Source organism: Alligator mississippiensis, chromosome 2, assembly GCF_030867095.1.
Source record: "Alligator mississippiensis isolate rAllMis1 chromosome 2, rAllMis1, whole genome shotgun sequence".
NCBI lineage: Eukaryota > Metazoa > Chordata > Crocodylia > Alligatoridae > Alligator > Alligator mississippiensis.
In genome coordinates this window covers 155,055,469-155,077,199 of record NC_081825.1, presented here as the reverse complement: position 1 = coordinate 155,077,199, position 21,731 = coordinate 155,055,469, and the positions used below count along the sequence as shown (strand labels likewise).

The 21,731-nt window shown below is 40.3% G+C and overlaps 1 protein-coding gene across 5 annotated transcripts in view; it reads right to left on the bottom strand.

Moving 5' to 3' along the window:
• The window catches only part of GRID2 (glutamate ionotropic receptor delta type subunit 2), a 1,388,363-nt gene that overhangs the window by 1,065,812 nt on the left and 300,820 nt on the right, over positions 1-21,731 (bottom strand). For all 5 annotated transcript variants that reach the window (XM_019488092.2, XM_019488089.2, XM_019488090.2 and 2 more), the window contains exon 2: positions 21,260-21,415. In XM_019488092.2, the coding sequence (XP_019343637.1) occupies positions 21,260-21,415 (156 nt within the window). The remainder of the gene's footprint in view (positions 1-21,259; positions 21,416-21,731) is intronic.

The following is a 21,731-nucleotide window of genomic DNA, read 5'->3' as shown; positions in this document are numbered from 1 at the left end:
ATAGTGTCTTATCCCATGTGTCCAAGAAGCTCAAATCAAGTCTGGGTAGCCTACAGGACTAGTGTGATTGATAAAGCAGTTTCTGTAATCCATGAGACACAAAAAGAATGATATGCATAATAAAGTTTTTGACCCCCTAGAAAAAATTACTTGCATATTTTCATCTGGGTCTGTTTAAGTAGCCTTAGTAAAAGTTCAGAGTAAAGCTTAAACTCATACTTCTGGATCTATAGTGAGAAGCCTTAATTTCTATTTGACAGGAATGGTCCTGTTGCAGTGACTGGAATACTCATGGGATAAGGTAAATAAGATTACATGACTAAAGCTGCCCTTAGGGTCTAATTTTTCTTGGATGCTAATTTTCAGAGGTGCCTTTAAAAGAAGCTTTTGTTGCTACCTATTCTGATCTTCTATTTTTTTTAGCAAGCTGAATGAACAGATAGCCAATACAAAATCTTACTATGGGGTATGCATGCTGGGGGTTGGTTTTAGTCTGTGGAATGCTCAAACAATTAAAAAGGGATCAGGTAATAAGCAACCAGAAATAAGCAACTACTTAAACATTGAGTTTTCCATTTAATTATGAACTCAAATACAGGCTTATAGTGGTGACTATATGGTTCTCAATGTTCAACAAATTTAGGGGGGGCATAGTTCCGCTCTACCTACATTTAAAAATTAAAAAGTCCAATTCAAAAGTAAGAAGCAAGCACAAATGGAGGGAATAACGGCTTGTGTGAACAGAGCTATTAAGATTGTAGAGGAAGTGAAAGCTTGATCAGCTGAGCTGGAATAACCAAAATGTGAGAGAAATAATGTTGAAAAATCAGCAAGTGTCCCTTTGTTCTAGGGTGCAGTTACACACTATACTTAGACCATACTGTATCTGCAGAATGTTAAGCAGTGTTAGAGTTAGAACATGCTGTGATCAGTTGCACATTAAAGGTTAATACTGTTTCTTGCCTGCACAGCTCCAATTGGCCATTAGAGGCTTGGGAAGCAGGAACGTGGCTAGCTTGGGGGTAGAAAAACCATCATGGGAACTATAGCTTCTCACTCTGCAGACAGCAGGAGCCAGTTGGATCTATAGATGGGAAGAAAGAAGTCTTGAGGGTGGGGGTGTGTGAAAAAATCCTGTTTGAAATACTCAGGTAGTGGGGGGTACTGTAATTTAACAGAGAGAAGTAGTGACAGAAGGATTTAAAAAACAAAACAAAGCAAAAAAAAACAAAACAGGGGGGAGTTGAGTTAATACTCGCACCAGGGCAGAGGTGAGACCCAGTGGGCTTGCTGTAAGGGTTGGGTAAGGGGGATGCTGACAGAGCCATTTCAAAATAAATGGTGGTTCAGTTCAAATGAATACTGTGGTAGAGCTATAGCTGAGCCATGGTACAGTGGCTAGATGTGGTGGAGAGGCAGGGTGGGTGGGGAGAGAGATTGGTTGTCCAGCATTAAAAGCAGCTAAGCCCTGTGCTCAGTAGCAGTTAATTGGCTTTTTAACCACTCCCCTTGCCCCCTGGCCAGTAAAGTTCAAGAGGTTTGAAAGTTTGCTCACAGAGCAAAGGAATAGGACTGTACCATTCCCAACCATTCTGGGATGCTAGAGGAATGAAAATAGAGCATTTGATCTCCTTGGAGCAGACTAGCAATATCCTAGAACATACTGGGTAAAATGGATCAAAGATAACCCTCACTTGAATAGGTATAACTTAAAAATGTCAAGGGGGTACTTAGAATGGGTTAACTTTTAATGGATGAATGCTCCCATTTTATGTGCCTTTGTGATGGTTTAAATGTAAGTTGTAAAACCACCCTAGCATAAATTAGGGGCATGGCCCAGAGTTAACCCTTTCCTGAAGTGGTATAAAGGAGAGGTGCTCAGAGGGCACTTAGCATAAGTTTATCAGCTTTAAGTACCCTTAGTGTGTTATAAATATAGAATGCAGCTTCTCCCTTAGTGAGTGGAGAACAGAACTCAAGCTTGGAATACCTGAACTGTACTCATAGTAGGAAATGTCTCTCTTTGGATATAGCACCCCAGACCCAGATTTACACTTCTAAAAATTGAGGCACTGGGCTTTTCAATACATCAAAGATAACTGAATTAGACCTCAAGGTCCTGGTTTTTAAAATTTATAGTGTTACAAGAGTGTTACAAAGTCCAGGGAACAAGTTCACGTAAAAGCACAACACCACAGGTTTAATTTACTGTCCTACTTGTGAAGTGATTTATAAGAGAAATGGAAGGTTGTCTAGTTTGATTTGTAACACCCATTAAGTTTACCCATCATATACATATAGCATTAGATACAGAATATCCTTATTCATATCTTACTACAAATCATGTTGTTGCTGTTTAGTTCCTCTGACTTGTCAGAATAATTTTGATGGCATTTTGTCTTATGATGAAGATCTATAAAACTATCTATACAACATGTTATTGACCCAAAGGATGATCTGGTGGGAGGAATGTGCTACTTAGATAGAAATATGTCTGTTTATTCTCCTTTGCAATACAAATGCAACTTCACAATACATTTTTTATTTTCACTAACTCAAGTGTACAAATATTATATTAAAGGACTCAATTTATTGAAAGAAATAAGATGGTATTACTGAAAATCTCCAAAATATATAGGGGGGAAAAAAAAAAAAAAAGTTTGTTCCTTTCCAGGCTTTCCAAAACACAAAAGTTAGAAAGTGAAGAATTATTAATAATGTGCTTTTCTGAAGTTAACAATATTGGCAATGCAAAATAAGTCATGTTTTAAGTACTGTCAACTGAATCCAACTGAAACAACAAAGCACTAACATTTCAGTTTTCACTGGATGCCCAGGGCCTTTTAAAAATTGTTAATTATTCAAATAATGCAAAGTTAATTAAAAATGTTTCATGTAATTGCTACAACCTGTCAGTATAATGTGTACATTATCTTTCAAATTCCTTTCTAAAGCAATTTGTTGATATGAAAGGAAGTGCTTGTTATGGTCCATCTATTGAAAGGTGACAATAATTACAAAGAAAATTCACATGTCTCAGCAGTCAAAGGAATGGATTTTTATGTAGTTACCTTGTACACTTTCCAGATACAAAAGAGAATAAAGGAATAGATCTTAGGCTTTGGGCCAGCTGATGGGGATAATGAGCTGGCCCAGAGGAAGTCAAAAGCTCCCAGACAGCAGCATCAAGCCAGGGTACTATGGGAAAAGACCACAGGGTATAAGTTAATCCATTACTCTTTATGCATTGCTTGTTTGGTTATTTGAAAATTTATATTGCATCTTATGGGGCAAGTCCAGGGGAATTAAACAGTGTGTTATGTGAACAGGCAACCCACCACAGGCCCCTAGCCCATATTACAATTATGTTGCAATTACTGTTTTAATTATATTGTAACTAGTAACCATGCTACACATTCAACCAATTTATGGCACCATGAAGTGGCAAACTAGCTACAAAGATATTCCACAAAAATATATGGAACATTTTTGTGGCTTCTTTGAAAGGTACTATAAATTGAAAATGTTCACCCTCATGCCAATGCTATCAATCAGCTGATTATCAGAATCAACATATAGACAGGTGTTGGCACTGGGACAGCTCTGGTCCCAATTCCAAATAATGGCTGCCAGGAGAGCAGGTTGCAAGCTTATCTGGCAGGGGTAGCCGAGGGGTGCCAGCCAATGGGAACCTAGCAACGCTTGAGCCCAGGCACCTTCCCTGCCTTGCTCTGTAGCCATCATGACTGCAGTCAGCTGATTGTCAGAACTGGCCCTAGCAGTTGACTGGGTGCAGCCCTGGCTCCAGGAGAGAACTACCCACTGCCCAATCTGCAGGATCAGGTTGGAGGCAGCTCAGCAATGGCTCAATTGGGATTCGAAAAATTTTAGGCCTTATCCTAAACATGTACATCTGGTATGGCAGGAAGCACAGTGTTTGGGACAGGGCACAAAATTCCTCTAATTCCAATTGCACTATAATTTTAATGTCTGCCAGGGGCCTTAGTCTGCTATTTGTAGCTTTTCAGTCACATTCAGCAACCCGTTTGTGTGTGTGCTTAAATTTAAGTTACTGCTAAATTAATTCAACAAAGCAGTTAATTGGAACTAAACAGAAAGAGTTAAGCACTAATTTGAAATTAAGAACATACTTGTGTTTTGCTAAATTGGTATCTGAAAGAACAGAAGATATTTACAGTCCTTTCTAAAAAATGAAAGACCAAGGAAGCATTTGATCAGATATACTCAAATGATTGGATATTACTTTTTTTTAGGCTGTACCAAATATCTGTAGAACTTGATACAGGGGGCAAATTCTATGCTCAGCCTGACACTAGTTATTCCAACAATAGACATTGAACATACCACTTAAAGTGCAGAATATGTCTCTGCATTTTGCCCTTTATACATCTCCATAGAGGCAGCTCCAAAAGAAAATAGGATGAAGGTGATAAAGGATGGAGATGTGGGGGAGGGAAATTATGGAAAGGGGGAAAAGAGAACCAGCTATTGAAGTGTAACTTTTTTTCCCCCTTAGTCAATATCCATTTCTTTCTCTTCTTTTTTCTACTGCCACTGCATTTTATTGAGTTAAATATTATTAGAAATATCAACCCACTAATACATGCATGAAGTAACCTTCATGAAGTAACATGCATAAAGTAATATTTGTTAAAATTATAAGTTATTCATCAGAAAACCATTTACCATCTAAATGTAATACCGTAAAATGCATGCAAATGAAAACCATGTGACCATGTAAGTGTATTTCAGTACTTGCATTAGTAATTATGTTTGGATGGTGATTAGCAAAGAATTAAATCCTGCTGAGACAGGCATATCAAGACAGAGATTACTTCCTTATTGTATTTTGGTTGTTCACAGCTACAGGATATAGATGCTCTCATGTCAATTAATACATGTTCTAGAAAGCAAATGACATCACATACATCAGAAGCAAAAATTCTTCATCCTCTTTTGTGGCTAATTCTTAAGACTAATCCTGCTTTTGGACAAACATTCTCCTCTCTGATCCAAAGAAGAAGTAGTTTGGGGTTTAGTGGGTGTGTCTATACATGTATATTAAATGCAATGCAATAAACTCTGGCACTTCTTGTGCTTGAGTTTATGACTTTCAGGATCTACATTTTACACTTATGCCTGGGTCCACAGCACATTCAGCTAGATCAGAGCATTCCCAGCTGGCAGGGAGCCCAGGAGATCAAACTGCCAGCCCAGGGTTGCTCCTTCCTCAGCATGCTCAACATGCTGTGGAGGGGATAGTTGGGATATAAAGGTGCTTTATTGTGGGGCTAGCTGACAGGAAGTCCCTGGACTAAAGTACCCTCATGCTCCAGCCATGTGTCAGCATCTACAGTAAAAAAGTCCACAGTAGGAGAGTACTTGTATTTACAAGTACTACCCTGCTGCAGTGTTTATTAATTTACTCCAGCCTAGTAGCCCAGCACATATGGATGTCAAAACATTTACTGCACAGCTAATTAGGCAGCTCCACAGTAAATGTCTCAAAGTAAGTGTGCTCAGTTACTCCTACTGCAGAGAAATTGTGAGGTCATTGCTTGAGTCTCCAGAGTCTGGAATAGACTCCCCCCAGAAGTGGTGCAAGCACCTACTCTACGTATCTTTAAAAAACACTTGGGTGTTTATCTTGCTGGGGTGATCTGACCCCAGCTAAATTTCTGCCCCCTGGGCAGGGGGCCGGACTGGATGATTTCTCAAGGTCCCTTTCAGCCCTTATGTCCATGAAATCTATGGGATGATGAACCACAGTTTGGGTTCAATAGATGCTACTGAAAACATTTAAGGGACACTCATGCACAGCAATCTATACCAAAACTTCTTTACAGTTCATATGTCCAGGATCTGGAACAGACTCCCGCCAGAGGTGGTACAAGCAGCTACTCTGGACTCATTCAAAAGGCATTTAGATGTTTATCTTGCTGTGATCATTTGACCCCAGCAGACTTCCTGCCAATGGCAGGAGGGCTGGACTTGATCTTGCGAGGTCCCTTCCAACCCCTGATGTCTATGAATGGGGAAAAAGGGACTCCACTGTCATTAAACCACCTGCCAATGTAAAAGTGAATGCCCCGATTCAAAACTAGAAGCCCTGTTTAGGAAAGCACTTAAGCAGGTGCTTAATTTAAACTTATGCTGCAGCCCCATTTGTACCCATTACATATGCTGAAGCGCCTTCTACCATTACCTAAAACAAGTAAGCCACCTCTCATGTGCCAGTGGTAGAGAAGTTGAGGCTTTTTATAGCTAGTCAAAGTCTAGAGAGAATTGCATGTAACCAGTTTTTCTTCCATCCAAGGTCAACCATTTGAGTGGAATTTTCTTAAGGAAAGAAGAAGGAAGAGCTTATCCACCCAAATGCTTCAGCTTTCCAAAGTACAATTTCCTGTTACATACTCAAAATTGCAAATGCTTATTTTATGATCTTCAAAGGAAAAAAATTAAAAGATTCAGTAATCAAAACAGCTAAAGTCTTGCTGACACTAACCATATATTTAATATTGAAATACTAAAGCATGGATTTCTTCAGAAATAATGTGAAAGGTTATAGTCTTCTGATGCAATTAGTATTTCAATAAAGCACTGCCATCTTTCCAAAGCTGTCCTTGTAACTGCTCTCTCAGATAGTTCTTTCATAAATTGAAGTTCAGAAAAAATGACTTTGTATGGTACCATATAAAGGGGCTGAATAACAGGGAACATGGTTAAATTACAATTACTTTTCACACCTAAGGGAAAGACCTCCATAGTTCACTGCAGGTGTCCTCTCCAGAGAGTTATGGCTCATTTCCTCATTAGTGAAATTAAGCTGCATCATGCTATGGTCCTCTATAACATACTCGTCGTCTCCCAGTACACACACACACACACACACACACACACACTTACTTACTGGAATGCTTATTAGTCTCAGACTACTTAAGTGCCCCTATCAGAGGTCACTTCTCTCCCTGACACAAACACTTATTAAAAATACACTCCCCATCTCAAAGACCTGACAATCTGGATTACAACAGAAATATGTGAATGAAACAGATGGCTGGGAAAGGGACAGGGGAAAAAAAAAAACACCAAACAAACAAACAAACAAACAAACTAGAGAAGCAACAGTAATCCAAATACAGCTTATCTTGATTTTATATCATGTACATACCAATATGTGTCAATTCAAATGTATAAAAAACAAGAACAAAAAATAAAAACACAGAAAATATAAAGTGCGCATATTTCTATGTACTAATATGGGCATTTTTATCTAAATTGTCATGTAGAAATGAATAGGCTAATGACACTTCAATTTAAAAACCCCCCACCCACAACCCGTATATGTGCTCTCACTGTTATATATCAATATTACTTTAACTTAAAGATACTTTCTGGAGAAGGTACATGAAAACACTGGGGAACAACTGAATATATGACTAATTGATTGACAGATGCCACAAAGGCTGCTTCCAACTTTCTTCTTGCTAGACCTCTCTGAATATACATCACTAGTTGGATAAAGATGATCAACTGCTGGTGTGATTTCCACAGACACCATTTTGTGGAAAGACAAGGGAAAATACTCTGGATAGGGTGCTTATTAAAAAGATTACTTTGGGAAACTGGAAGCCTTGGGGTTCCTGACAAAACATCTAGCATCAGAGAAGATCAAGCAACCCCTGTTTGCTCAGTCTTGGGTTCATTAAAAACCCTCGAACACCTTCAGGCACAGATGTCTTAAACACCCAAATATGTACCACTGATATCATTAATTGTTCTTCAATTTGTGTAGCACTTTTAAAAGTAAACCATTGCCAGCATGTCACAGTAACACAGAAGAATGATGCACTATTTGTAATACGTGAAGATATTTCTGGAGCATTTATAAAGTATAAATGGTACAAGGAATATTGTAAAATAAACGTGATCTGATCTGGCTGCAAAAAAGTTTCGGTACTGAAGATAGAAAGCTGTTTAGTTGCCTGCATGAGAATCTGCATTTCATTTTAGGGCACAGGAAAATGCTTCCTGAATTGTAGCATAATGGAATATCAGATTTAAGGAAAATAAATTTGGTTTCCAAAAAATAGTTTTGATTAGAACTACATTCTAAAAAGTTTAATTTGAAGGCTATTGTACAGGCCAATAGACCATTTCATACGAGATGGAGTAGAAAAAAAAAAATCTCAGGCCTATTTGAGGGTTAACGAATAAGGATGATCATTTCAAATAATGCTATAAAAAAAACAACAAACAAACCAATTCTGAACCTAACTTTGGCAATTGCAAGCACCAAGTCCAACAAAAATTGCTAACTATTTTAAGGTTATACACATAAAGCAGCCAAATTGGATTGCAAAAAAGTATAGTGCGGTGTAAAGCAAGCTCACAGTTCTTGACATCTTTGGGAGGCTTTCCTTAAGACTAGCATTTCTAGCTCCTTTCACCAGCTGTATCACTTCACCAACGTTGTGACAGAATGCAATTACTGTTGCAGTGTACAATTGTCCTTCTGTGACTTAGGGGTTAGATTTCAAGAGACCAGGAAACCAACAAAGAAAAGAGGCTCCCCAAAGAACAGTTAGTATTGTTTCCCATATTACTGCCTCCTCTGAAATCACAGAATGGATATCTAATAGTTAACTATATAAGGCATCTGCTTCTAAAGAATATTTACTCAGCAGCAACTAAAGATACCAAAATCATGTTCCACCATGAAATACAGGAATTTTCTCCTCTGGTTGGCCTCAAATCCGTGCCAACCATGGGGAAAAGCTGTTTCAAAGAAACAACTTCCACTTGTGCCAAGTCTTCAAAACAAGCTTTCCTAGTTTTGACTCTAGTATTCAATAACTGGGTGCAGCCAGAGGTAGGTCCTCTTTTGTTGGTCATTAGATCCCTTTCACTGTCTAAGCTAATCTGGGGAAATCCATTTTGATGGAATGGATGTTGTGAGGACACCATGAAGATTTTATGCAATTTTAAAACTTTATACAAAATAGATGTCTCTCCCCATACCCAGACCATTACAGATTCAAAGTTACCAAAGAAAATTGCAAAGAGAAACTAGAAATGAAAGCGGAAAAATCTGAAAGCAACAACTGCAGATTGTAGAGGCATAACAAGACACCCGAGCACTACAGGTGGCAGTGGCGCACAGGTCAGTGTAAAGGTTTCCCTTGCCAACCATGGTTTTGAGTATCCACACTTCAGAGAAGGTGGGGAAGTACAGTCTGAAAATATCCCCCCCCTGTCCTCCTGGCCCTGCTCATGCCTCTTACTCCCCCCTGCACAGCCCCCAAAGCCTTGCTGGTGCCCCTTACTCATCTACCCACAGTCCCTGCTCCTCCAGCCCTGTCGGTTTTGCCAACCACAGGAATTTTCAGGAACCAGCCAGGGAAGCAAGAAGGTTTTGATGCTGGTTTTTAAAGTCCCCACAGACATGCTGCCACCTAAAGAGGATTCTTCAGTATGCCCACCGAGAAGAAATCCTCTAAGACAGCCAAATACATTTCAACACTGGATCATGTAAGACAGTATCCTGCAGAGATCTTGCAAGCAAATGGAGGCAGACTCTTTTGTACCTCCTTCAGTGTAACTCTGGATGTATCCAGGAATACCAGCATAAATTGGCACTTGGAGTCTGAGGCACACATGAAGAGGGAGGCTGATGCAGAGGCTGAAGGTCAGAGCAAGAAGCAAATGATCACATCCTCCTTGTTTAAAAGGAGCACAGAAAGCAGCCTGTTCAGGCAAGGAGGCTTTCGCAGCAGCAAACATCTTCCTGGAGAAACTTGATTGCCTCAAGGTAAGGGACTACCTGAACCAAAACGTGCCATTTGCTGGCAGTTTTCCCTGTGCCAACAGGCTTTACCTGCAGTGATTGCTTCACATGTGCAGTCCACAAAGGCTAGCTTGGCAGAGCATCATTTCTTTTGTTGTGGCTGATGAAGCCACCAACCCTCAAGATAACTACATTCTGCACATGTTATTTGTACTGGGGGGCTGGACCAACTAGGACCTGCCCATGTTTCTTCTTCAAACTGAGCCAGTCCAATATCTGTCATTTTTTCTACTGTGCCCCAAGCCATCATGAAGATAATTGTCAGCTATGGCATAGACTTTAACAAGATTTTAACATTCCTGTCCGACAGTGCCATGTACATGTTCAATGCTTTCTCTGATGTGCTCCAAGGAATGCTGCCCCATGCTGTTCAATGTCACCTGCAATGTGCACTTTCTGTCCCTAGTAAGTGACATCTGGTACACATAGATCCCTATGGTGGGTAGCCTGGTAACTTCTTTCAAGAACACCTTCAAGCACTGCCCAGGTCATAATGTCCAGTACAGGGAATCCATCACCAGTCAGATCAGGGACTCGTATGGCATTGTGCTGCTGCCACAAGAGCTTGTGCTCACATGGTGGAATTCATGGTTCAGTGCAGTCCATTACTGCACTACCAGCAGTTTGTGAGTGAGGAGCTAGAAGTCACACCCATCACACAGTCCATGCTTTGTAATCTCTTAGGGCAAGGCAATATTCAAGATCAAGTGACATTTGGGGCTGACAATGCCACCTGGTTCACAGAACTCCTGATGTGGTTTGAAAGCCAGCAGGCTGTGATCCACCATGCACACAAGCTGATGGACTAGATAAGCTGGGTCAAAGACAAGGCATCACAAGAACTGTCAAGTTGTCTTTGTGAAAGCCAGTACAGAAGGGACATGCTCCTGGTAATAGCTGTGAAGCTGAACCAGTACTAAATGTATGTTACTGCCATTGTAGTTCAGACAACCACCTGCCCCCTTCCTTAGTGCTGTTCAAATCTGGGACCCTAACTAGCTGAGTTTTGACCCTCAGCTCCTAAAAGGATTCCAGGAATTGGGGAAAGAACATGATAATGAACATGCTACTTATGTGAACTGCACTGAAGAGTGCCAGATGCCTGTGCAGAAATTCTGTACAGGGATTCTGTCTGTGACTGGTTTCCACATCTTTATGCCCTAGCAAAACACTGCCTTATTATTCAATGAACTGAGGGGACACTGAGCATGACATTCAGTGTATGGACAAACGTTCACCCCACAGAGACAGAGAACATCTCCAGAAACTGTGGCTGGGTGCAGCATGCTTGCATTTAATATATAGCATGAACTGCCTGTCTAAAGGTTAGCATTCAGTTTTGGTAAACTCCTTTTTATAATGTCCTGTATTAAATTGTAATATAGTGGATATTAGTTACAATTTATGCTGTGCATTAGCTTTATTTTCAGAAGATATGTTAGTTTAGAGTTGAATTAAATACTTAAATGGTATTAGGTACAGTAAAAGTTCTATTATCCGGCATATCACAAGTCAGCATGCTCCACTAACCAGCATGCTGGCTTGTAAAATAAAAATGAAACTAGAGGTGCCCACCATGGCACTTCCGGTTTTTCCAAGACCCCATGGCTCGGGGCAAAGCAGCCTGCACTGCTGAGCCCCCACAGCCCAGGGATATAGTAGGGTGTGTGGGGCTGTGTGGGACCCACCACCCTGAGGGGCGGTGATGTAGCAGGAAGGGCAGAGGAACGCCCCAGATGCAGCATGAGAAGTGGCGGCCGGGGCCGCTCAATTAACTGGCATATTTTGTTATCCGGCATCCCTGTTCCCAGAGGATACCAGATAACAGAGCTTTTGCTGTAATAAGAGAGTATGTAGTCAGTGTTATTAAATAAAGTGCATATAGTTGGTATCACTTGCAATTTATGCTATGCATTGCTTTATTTTAATAAGATATTTCATTTTAGACCATAATTAAGTGCTTAGATTGCTTAATAATCATTAATTAATGGCTTCCACAAACTTAAATCAGGGGATTAAGCCCACAGAAACCATTAATTGATATGTTATTAAGCAAATGGTGATTTGGGGCCATCTGGGAATCTGCAAAGAAGGGCAGGAATACTGGGTCCCCTTCGCCAATCAAGGGAGTTGGGCCCCCCCCCCCATCATGCTCAGCCTGTGAAAATGGCTGTCTGGCCTGCAGTCTACCCACAAAGTCTGCCAGCAGCCACTGAGTTCAGTAGACTTTTATGCACATGGCAACCACTCTGGGGCTCTGAGGCTGCAAAGCATAGCCCTGTGGTAGTAGCAGCTCTAGGGCCATGCTATACAGCCCAGCAGCATCAGTGGATCTGAATCCAGAATGAAGAGTTAGTCTATGGGTACAGTGTGGCCTGTGGACTGGCCCCCATGACAGTCATCCATCCACAGGGCTGGATGAGTTTTGACACCCTCTGTCTACGGTTTACTTTGGGTTCTGCAAACTATGGTTGTAGAAAATTATACATCATGATAAACCTGAAATGGCTCCAGATAATATGTGAAATGGAGGGTATATCTACACATGCACCCAATTGCACAGTAACTGCTGGTACTGTATGATCTGGGTGCCGCATGGGTTGTTTCCATCCCTACTACACAGTAGCAATGAGCTATTGAGCAGTAGCGTCAGCAACACAGTTAATGCCCACTGACGCTATGTCGCTGTAGCAAGGAGCTATGTTGCTGTAGCATCTCATGTAGATGTGCCCAGTATGTGAAACTCTTCATCTTAATCGAAACCTACCTTCGAACACGGTCTGATTCAGGGGAGAATCCTATACTTGCACAGCATCAGTGGCCCTATCTCGCTCTTCTTTTTCAAAGGTCCTACAGGTCCCCTGTTTAGCTCCTCGCAGATAGTAAGACCTCCTTCAGAAAGGCACCCTATTTTTCTTTGTCTGGAAAACCATTTTCTCTCTCCATCAACATAATACAGGCTTCTGGATAACCATTTCTGGCTCTAGAATCTTCTCTCTCTCTGACCACCTCAAACCACTACCTTGCCAACTCTCATGAGTTTATTGTGAATTATACACAATAAATCTTAAATCTCCAGCTCTTGTAGCCATGTGAACGTATAAGAATTGCATATCTCATTAAAAACAAACAAACTAACAAACAAAAAAACCCACACTATTCTAGCTTCCATAGTTATGGAAGGGAGCTTGACAAATAAAGGCTCAAGAGAGAGGAGTCAAATAAAAAGGAATTTATATACGTATAATTTCAAATAAGATTTCAAAGGGCCTGACGCACGAGTTTTGAATGCATGGCGTTTCAGTACCAGAATCAGCCTGGAAGAATGAATAGTGCAGTACTGGCTGAAATCTTCAGGAAGGGAGAAATGCCACCCTGCCTTCATTACATTTATGCATATATTTTAAAGCATATTTGGCTGATTGTCCCTGAAGCATTAGTGTAAGCATGCAGATCCCCAGGAACTGCAAGTGTTTTTGGTTCAAATTAGAGTAAAAGACAACAAGAAATTGTTTTTTAGATATATAGGGAGTAAAAGGAAGGCCCAGGGAGGAATAGGACCCCTGCTAGATGGGCAGAAACAATAGGTGACAGATAGGGGGGACAAGGCTGAATTCCTCAATGAGTTCTTTGCCTCAGTGTTCCTAAGTGAGGGGCACGACAAGTCTCTCACTGGGGTTGTAGAGAGGCAGCAGCAAGGCGCCAGACTTCCATGTGTAGACCCTGAAATAGTGCAGAGTCATTTGGAAGAACTGGATGCCTTTAAGTCAGCAGGCCCGGATGAGCTCCATCCGAGGGTACTGAAGGCACTGGCCGACATCATTGCAGAGCCACTGGCAGGGATACTTGAAAGCTCGTGGCACACGGGCCAAGTCCCAGAGGACTGGAAAAAGGCCAACGTGGTCCCCATTTTCAAAAAGGGGAGGAAGGAGGCCCCGGGCAACTATAGAACTGTCAGTCTCACCTCCATCCTTGGAAAAGTCTTTGAAAAAATTATCAAGGCTCACATTTGTGAGAGCCCAGCAGGACAAATTATGCTGAGGGGAAATCAGCACGGGTTCGTGGCAAGCAGATCGTGCCTGACCAATCTAGTTTCTTTTTATGACCAGGTTACGAAACGCCTGGACACAGGAGGAGGGGTGGATGTCGTATACTTAGACTTCAGGAAGGCCTTCGATACGGTATCCCACCCCATACTGGTGAACAAGTTAAGAGGCTGTGACTTGGATGACTATACAGTCCAGTGGGTGGAGAATTGGCTGGAGGGTCGCATCCAGAGAGTTGTGGTGGATGGATCGGTTTCGACCTGGAAGGGTGTGGGCAGTGGGGTCCTGCAGGGCTTGGTCCTTGGACCGATACTCTTTAATGTCTTCATCAGCAACTTGGACGAGGGAGTGAGGCGTACTCTGTCCAAGTTTGCAGATGACACAAAGCTATGGGGAGAGGTGGACATGCCGGAGGGCAGGGAACAGCTGCAAGCAGACCTGGACAGGTTAGACAAGTGGGCAGAAAACAACAGGATGCAGTTCAACAAGGAGAAATGCAAAGTGCTGCACCTAGGGAGGAAAAATGTCCAGCACACCTACAGCCTAGGGAATGACCTGCTGAGTAGCACGGAAGTGGAAAGGGATCTTGGAGTCCTAGTGGACTCCAAGATGAACATGTGTCGGCAGTGTGACAAAGCCATCAAAAAAGCCAATGGCACTTTATCGTGCATCAGCAGATGCATGACAAATAGGTCCAAGGAGGTGATACTTCCCCTCTATCGGACGCTGGTCAGACCGCAGTTGGAGTACTGCGTGCAATTCTGGGCGCCACAATTCAAGAGGGATGCGGATAACCTGGAGAGGGTCCAGAGAAGGGCCACTCGTATGGTTAAGGGCCTGCAGACCAAGCCCTACGACGAGAGACTAGAGAAACTGGATCTTTTCAGCCTCCGCAAGAGAAGGTAGGTTGAGAGGCAACCTTGTGGCTGCCTATAAGTTCATCACGGGGGCACAGAAGGGAATTGGTGAGTATTTATTCACCAAGGCGCCCCTGGGCGTTACAAGAAATAATGGCCACAAGCTAGCAGAGAGCAGATTTGGATTGGACATTAGGAAGAACTTCTTCACAGTTCGAGTGGCCAGGGTCTGGAACAGGCTCCCAAAGGAGGTGGTGCTCTCCCCTACCCTGGGGGTCTTCAAGAGGAGGTTAGATGAGCATCTAGCTGGGGTCATCTAGACCCAGCACTCTTTCCTGCTTATGCAGGGGGTCGGACTTGATGATCTATTGAGGTCCCTTCCGACTCCAATATCTATGAATCTAGAAGCTATCCCGATCTCCCCCCACCCCCATCTCTCATGTGTTCAGTTTCAAAATTCTAATTGGAAAAAGTGATTTTTTTCTCCCTCAATATTAATATATCATTTTGCATCAAAATCCATTTTGTTATGAAGAAAAAGTAAATCTAGAATGAAATGGAAGAGCAATGAAGAAATGCAAGTTGCATAGAAGTTGAATTTCACAATAAACTTGCACCAGTTAATAAACAGCAGTAGGAAAGCTGAAAAATCTGAACACCCTACATAACTTGCAGAAAGCTGAGCAATCCAGGGAATCAGTGGACTTAAACAGGTTTCTATGGCAATTAGCAAAAACAGGAAAGGACAACCTTATCATATTCCATCCATCTAGCCCCAAAAGACCACAGCAGATGCAACTGTCAGGCCATAATTTCTGACCATAAAACTCTCCTCAAGTAAAATCCTGTATGTGACCTTCATATATTTCTGTCCTACAAATCTCTGCTAGTCTACAACTGAATCCAATTTAGTTATGACTCACTGCCTTATTTACTTCACTGATCACAATAAGCTTTCAAAAACCATTCTGAAGGCTTCAGTTAGTGCCTGTATATGCACTCCTATGACTAACCTGAATGACAAAGAGGTCTGTTTTTTGGGGTTTTTTTTTTCAAAACCCATATGTATATAGTGGAAGTGTCACTAACATGTGTCAAGCATACAGGATTTTGGTCATCATTCAGATCTGCTAAGGATGAATCAGTTAGTTATATAGCCTATACAAAGAAGCTGTATACTTCTATAGACATTTTATGAAGGAAACAATTAAAAATGATCATGCCAAAAGAGCCTATAATTTGTCACTGCTTATTGCCGTTTATCATATTACTGAGGGAAAATGTTTGTACTAAGCTAGCTAAGTGAAATTTGTACATATTTCATAATACTAAAATATAGTTTCAATTTAAATCTATCAGGAGCTGCTAGAAATATTCAAGTGTAGTACTTTGACAACAACTGTGGGCTTAGTTATACTATTGTTATTCTATGGATTGACTTATGGAGCAATCTGGCACTTTAATGAGTATAAATATGGCAACACGGACTCCTAAGGGCATGATCAAAAGCCCATGGAAAAACATGAGAACTTTTCATTGGCTTTAGTGGGCTTCTAAATAGGTCCCTTAAGTGGCATTATACAAAAAGTATCTTAGAGTGGAGAAAAAAAATTAAGAATCATAGGTTAGAAAAGTTGAAATTATTCCAGCTAGTTACTCACACCAATCGCTGTGGCTCCCTATGATGGTTAGTTAAAAGTTACAGTTTGGAGAAAATGTTCAGGTGGATTAAAACCTTGAAAACTGGGTACTCATGTTTACTTACAGAATGGCTTATTTGGAAAGCAAGCATGTGACTGTTTCTATGGAATAGGATTCAAAGTGGTAGAGCTGGAGTTCTGAGGTCTCTGCACATCTGTGAAGTTGGGTAGGCTTATCAGGTATTCAGATCACCCAGTTATTAATGACACCTCAGTCAGTACTAAAAACTGCAGAACTTGCTCTGCATTCTTTCCTAGCTAGTGGGAGCAGAGATGAAGAAACAAAGAACTGTAACAGGGCGCATCTACACAAGACATTTACTTGTCTTGGGCAGTAGACCAATGAGCTGTGCGGTAAACATCTTAGTGTCTATGTGTGCTCCCCTACTAGGCTGAAATGAACTAATTTATTCCTTGGCAGGATAGTAAAAACAAACAAACAAACAAACAAACAAACAAACAAACAAACTCCACAGCAGCACACATGTAGACTCTGCCCCAGCTGGCTGGGGCATCAGGGTGCTTCACTGCAGCGGTTGCCTGCCTACCTGCTAGCACCATGATGAGGCACCCTCATGCCCCAGCCAGCCCCTCCACAATACATTGAGCCAGAGGGTTACAGTCCCAGGCTGGCAGGCAGACCCCCAGGGCCCCCTGCCAGCCAGGGCTGCTCTGACCCAGCTCAGTGTGCTGCGATCCCAGAACATGTGCAAACAGCATTAAATTCTGGGGTTATATTGCTCTGTAGTTTATTGCTTTGCATTAATTGCATGAGTAGATACACCCACAATGAAGTGTCTGAGAGAGGCAAAAGGGTAAACTCATTTATTTCTTCATTGAATGCATGTCGAATGAAGAAAAAATTAATTAAAACATTTCAGAAGACTGTCTGTCTGTTTAAAAAATAGCATTTCAGTGTACTTAGAACTCCACTCCTTTGAAATTTTCAGCCCATTTCTTCTAGGTATACAACAAAGCAATGCTACCAGGAACGGATATTTCACAGGAGGAGAGTCCTATTTATGTTACCATGGATCTGATGTTTTAATTCTCTGTACTGAAAAATGCTTAAAATGTGATGTTTCCATTATAAAAACTGGAGGCACTCTTGCATTGTTTCTTTCATTCCCCCTCCCCCCCCCCCCCCCACACACACACACACACACACACACACACTTCCCAGCTCCCCACCTCACACAGCACAAACAAAAAAAAAAAATCTGATCATCTTGGTTCACTACCATCTGTAAAAGATATTGTGAATTGTTTCTATAAATAGAGAAAAACAATGTACTGACATTATGTTTGTTCATATATAGAGCATAAACATTATTATGCTTTGCTTACATATGTTTAACCAGTCACGGTTCAGTTTAAATAAGCAATTATAACCTCATCATTCCATATACAGAGGCAGAATCACACTGCAGGACTGCTTTCAATGAGGTGACCTATTTTCAGCACTGGGACTCTTTATTAGTGCTTCAGCTGATAGAGAAAACATTCCTTGATTTTAATAAATAAGTTTCACTTCTTATTTCAGTGCTCCGTCAAAGTATATAGTTTCTGAAGGCATTCCTATTGGCATTACAGGACATCACATTCACAATTCATCTGGGATAAAAATCTCTCAGCTGTGCAATTCAATCTCATAGCTCCAATCAGGACTGTTAATAAGATGCCCCAAGATAGAAACAGAAGAAGTCTCAGGGTACTATACTAATTTATAGAAGTAGATTCAGAGGGATGGCTGCTGTGGTAAGTACAAAGGTAAAATCGATGAAATAAATTAGCTTGACCTATAAAACATCTTAGAGCTCATGTGCTCATTGAGTACGAATGATATATTAATTTTCCCTGATAAAATGAAATGGATGTTAGAAATATTACATGCTTTCTTTCAGTGGATTATAAAAATCTAAAGGACATTTGCCAGTAGTATATGATTTTGCTTTATTGCAGGCTCAAGCCCTAGAACAAGTTTTACTGTTCAGTGAGGTCAGGCCATATTTTGACCAAAAGCATTCCAATATAAGGTTACATTTTTGGACATAATATTATAAACGTATAGGGCAATAAAGAACATGAAAACAGAGGATGCAAACCTTATTTTAATGGTCTGACTCACATAAAAAGCATGAGAAATCTTCTCATGAACTAAAACCATGCAAACTTCAAGCATTTTAGTCAACAATGACTTTAAATTTGGGGTTTTGCTTGAAACCAGAAAAAAAAAAAAAGGATCCCCAAATCGCTATCCTACTATACTAGACTTGTATCCCTGGCACCTACTGACCAAAATGGGGTCTCACTGGAAAAAAGACTAAATGAGAGGGGAAGACTAAGCCCATTCATTCTGAACTAGTTAGGTTTCACAGTTCCACCTTGATTTTAGAGCAGAAGCACAGATTTAACGCAACATTTTGGCTTGACACATTTTTTCCATGTGGGTATTAATAGGATATCAATATAATTTATGTGGCTACCTACACAACTTCGCCTGGGGAAAGGGAAAGGCAGAAGAATTAAGTGCAGAGTAAACAAGTGCAGAGTAGGTACATCCTGCATGGGATACATTAATTGTTAAATGGGATTTAGCCTCAAGTTACAAAAAATTCCTAGAATGTCAGCTCAAAAGGATCTGTATTACTATTGATAACAAAGACAAGCCAGTAAGAATAAAAATAACTATTTTTGTTTCTGAGTTGCTTTTTGTCCAACAACAACAAAAATAATCACACTGGTACAGAAAAACGTTGCTATGTTACAAAGAGTGTACCCTGCAATGTGATTGCTTTCCATCATAGATTTGCAGGAACCAAGTTTCGTCTTAGCAAATATTTTATTGAGCTTCAGAACCTCCTTAATATGCCAGCAGGCCTTTTCCTCCCACATGAGAAGTTAAAGTATATTTCACCCTACAGTTCACTTCTGTCACAATCTACTCCCAAACTTAGAGACATTTTCTTAATGAGTGAAAAAAAATGGAATTTTTGTATAAAAAGGTCAGCGATCCAAAATCAAAACCACAAAGTCATTAAATGTTACTTTCAGCACATTCACTTTTCTAGATGTTCACACATTCCTTAAAAATATAAAATAAATGTATCCTGATCCTAAACAACCATACAGTTTAAAAGAAAAAAACAAACAAACAAACAAACAAACAAACAAACAAACGAAAAAAAAAAAAAACAAGCTCCATAAAAATCTCTGTGCCCTGATGCTTTGATTAATAGTGTTTTGTTGTCAGGTATGTCATCAGCAAATAGTATGATCCACCATTAACTGATTACAGTACAGCTGACATGCTAACAATGCAAGCTCAAAAACAACCTAGAACGTTTTTCCCCTCCTCATCTCTGAATTCTTAACACATCCATTCCCAATACCTCAATGTACCTCAGTGTCAGTTTAATTTCAGGTGTTCTTAATCCACACTGTTCACAAAATAAGACACTCTATAATCCAGCATTGCTCAAAACATATTACTTAATACTGTTTTTTATGCATGATCTGATCATATATTTTCACAGAGTACTCAATGACTTGGGGGCAAAGAGCCTCACTAAAATATTTGTAACTTGTTACTAATTTTGGTTTAACCATAGCTTGCTTGTTACAAAGTTAGTGGTAGAATTTGCATTGGCTTCCATTGAAGCCAATGCAAATTCTACCACTAACTTTGTAACAGCCAAGCCCAATTGTGGATTAAGTGTTAACAACTGAACTAGCTACTATACATAGTGGAAGTAAATTGGTCTGTTTCTACACGGCAAATAACTAGAATTAAGAAAGCCAACATATAAAAGATTTGTTGTTTTGTAAAACGAACTGCAAGTTGTGTCATTTAAAACTCTTCATTTAAACAATCAAAGTGACTTCACCTAAGAATCTTGAGTAATATAAACATGTAGCTTGTAGTGAGTATGGATTTATTAAAACAAACTAGGTTATGATATAATTAAGTGTATTTCTGCGATAACCATATGTCCTATGGTTATACCCTACATATCATTTCTTCCTCTGAAAGAAGAAAGTACTAAGATGCTCATGAAATAGAAATACATAGTTTCAATATCTTCACACAACTGTGTTTTTAGGCCACATAGTTATAGCAGTGACTTCTTAATCCAGCTCAAAAAGAAAATATTGTGTTCCGTTATCACTCTACTGGTATTACCTTATCTCACTAGAAATATAACCATCTTTTGTATAGAGTATTTGGGAATGATAACGTATGGTGGGACTAGAGAATTACACTTGACACAGGTAATTTTCTGGACTGCAAGGTTATTTTCAAATCCTAATATAAAAGTAGGTAACCTTAAAAATCAGTCTGTAGCACCTCAAGAGGTTATCCTCAAAACTTGACATATGTTTTTGCCACTGAGCTTGTGCTGGTATTTCAGCTTAATGAAGTCATTGAGCCATATTAAGAGGTCATGAAAGGAGATTCTGCTTGTCAGTAATCTGAAAATATCCACACATTCTAACAGAAGGTATTTAGAACAACTATGCCAGACTTCTCTATACCTTTGCTCAAGGTCCTTCTTAATAAACATGACCAAACTTAAGATTTATGCTCCAAAATTAAGCACATTATATCTCCATGCAGCGTAACTTCACTTTTAAAAAATAACCCACTACACTAATTATACATACTGAATACATTTTGAATAAAGACAGAGAGTTCATGTGCTTAAGTCATTAAGGTGCTCTGTATATAAAATTGGGTGTTGCTATGGAAAGAAAGCCAGATAAATATGATAAGTTTTAACCTCCTACCTTCTTGAACTGCCTGGAATGGGTTGTTGCCATCCACAAACGTCACAGAACACGTGATTTTCTCAGTTTGTAAGATTTCATCATTCTGATTGAGGTCAGCAACAGCCATACGAAACACTTCTTCATCCTTTTTGGCAGATTCATCAAAAATTGCTCCTGGAAAAAAAAAAAAAAAAAAAGATATCCCATCTGTAACAAGCAATATATAGTACCTTAATGCCCCAACTGCTTAACGTATTTTAAAATATAATTATTCTCATTTCTCCACCCAATGCTTAATAGCTGCTGACCCACCCTCCTACTCCCACCATCAATTTTACTCCACCATCAACTTTTTAGAAAGTTAGGATTGGTAGGGACCTCAGGACATCATCTAGCCCAACACCTTGCTCAAAACAGGACCAACCCCAACTATATCATCCCAACCAAAGCTTTGTCTAGCTGGGTTCTGAAAACCTCCAAGGATGGAGTT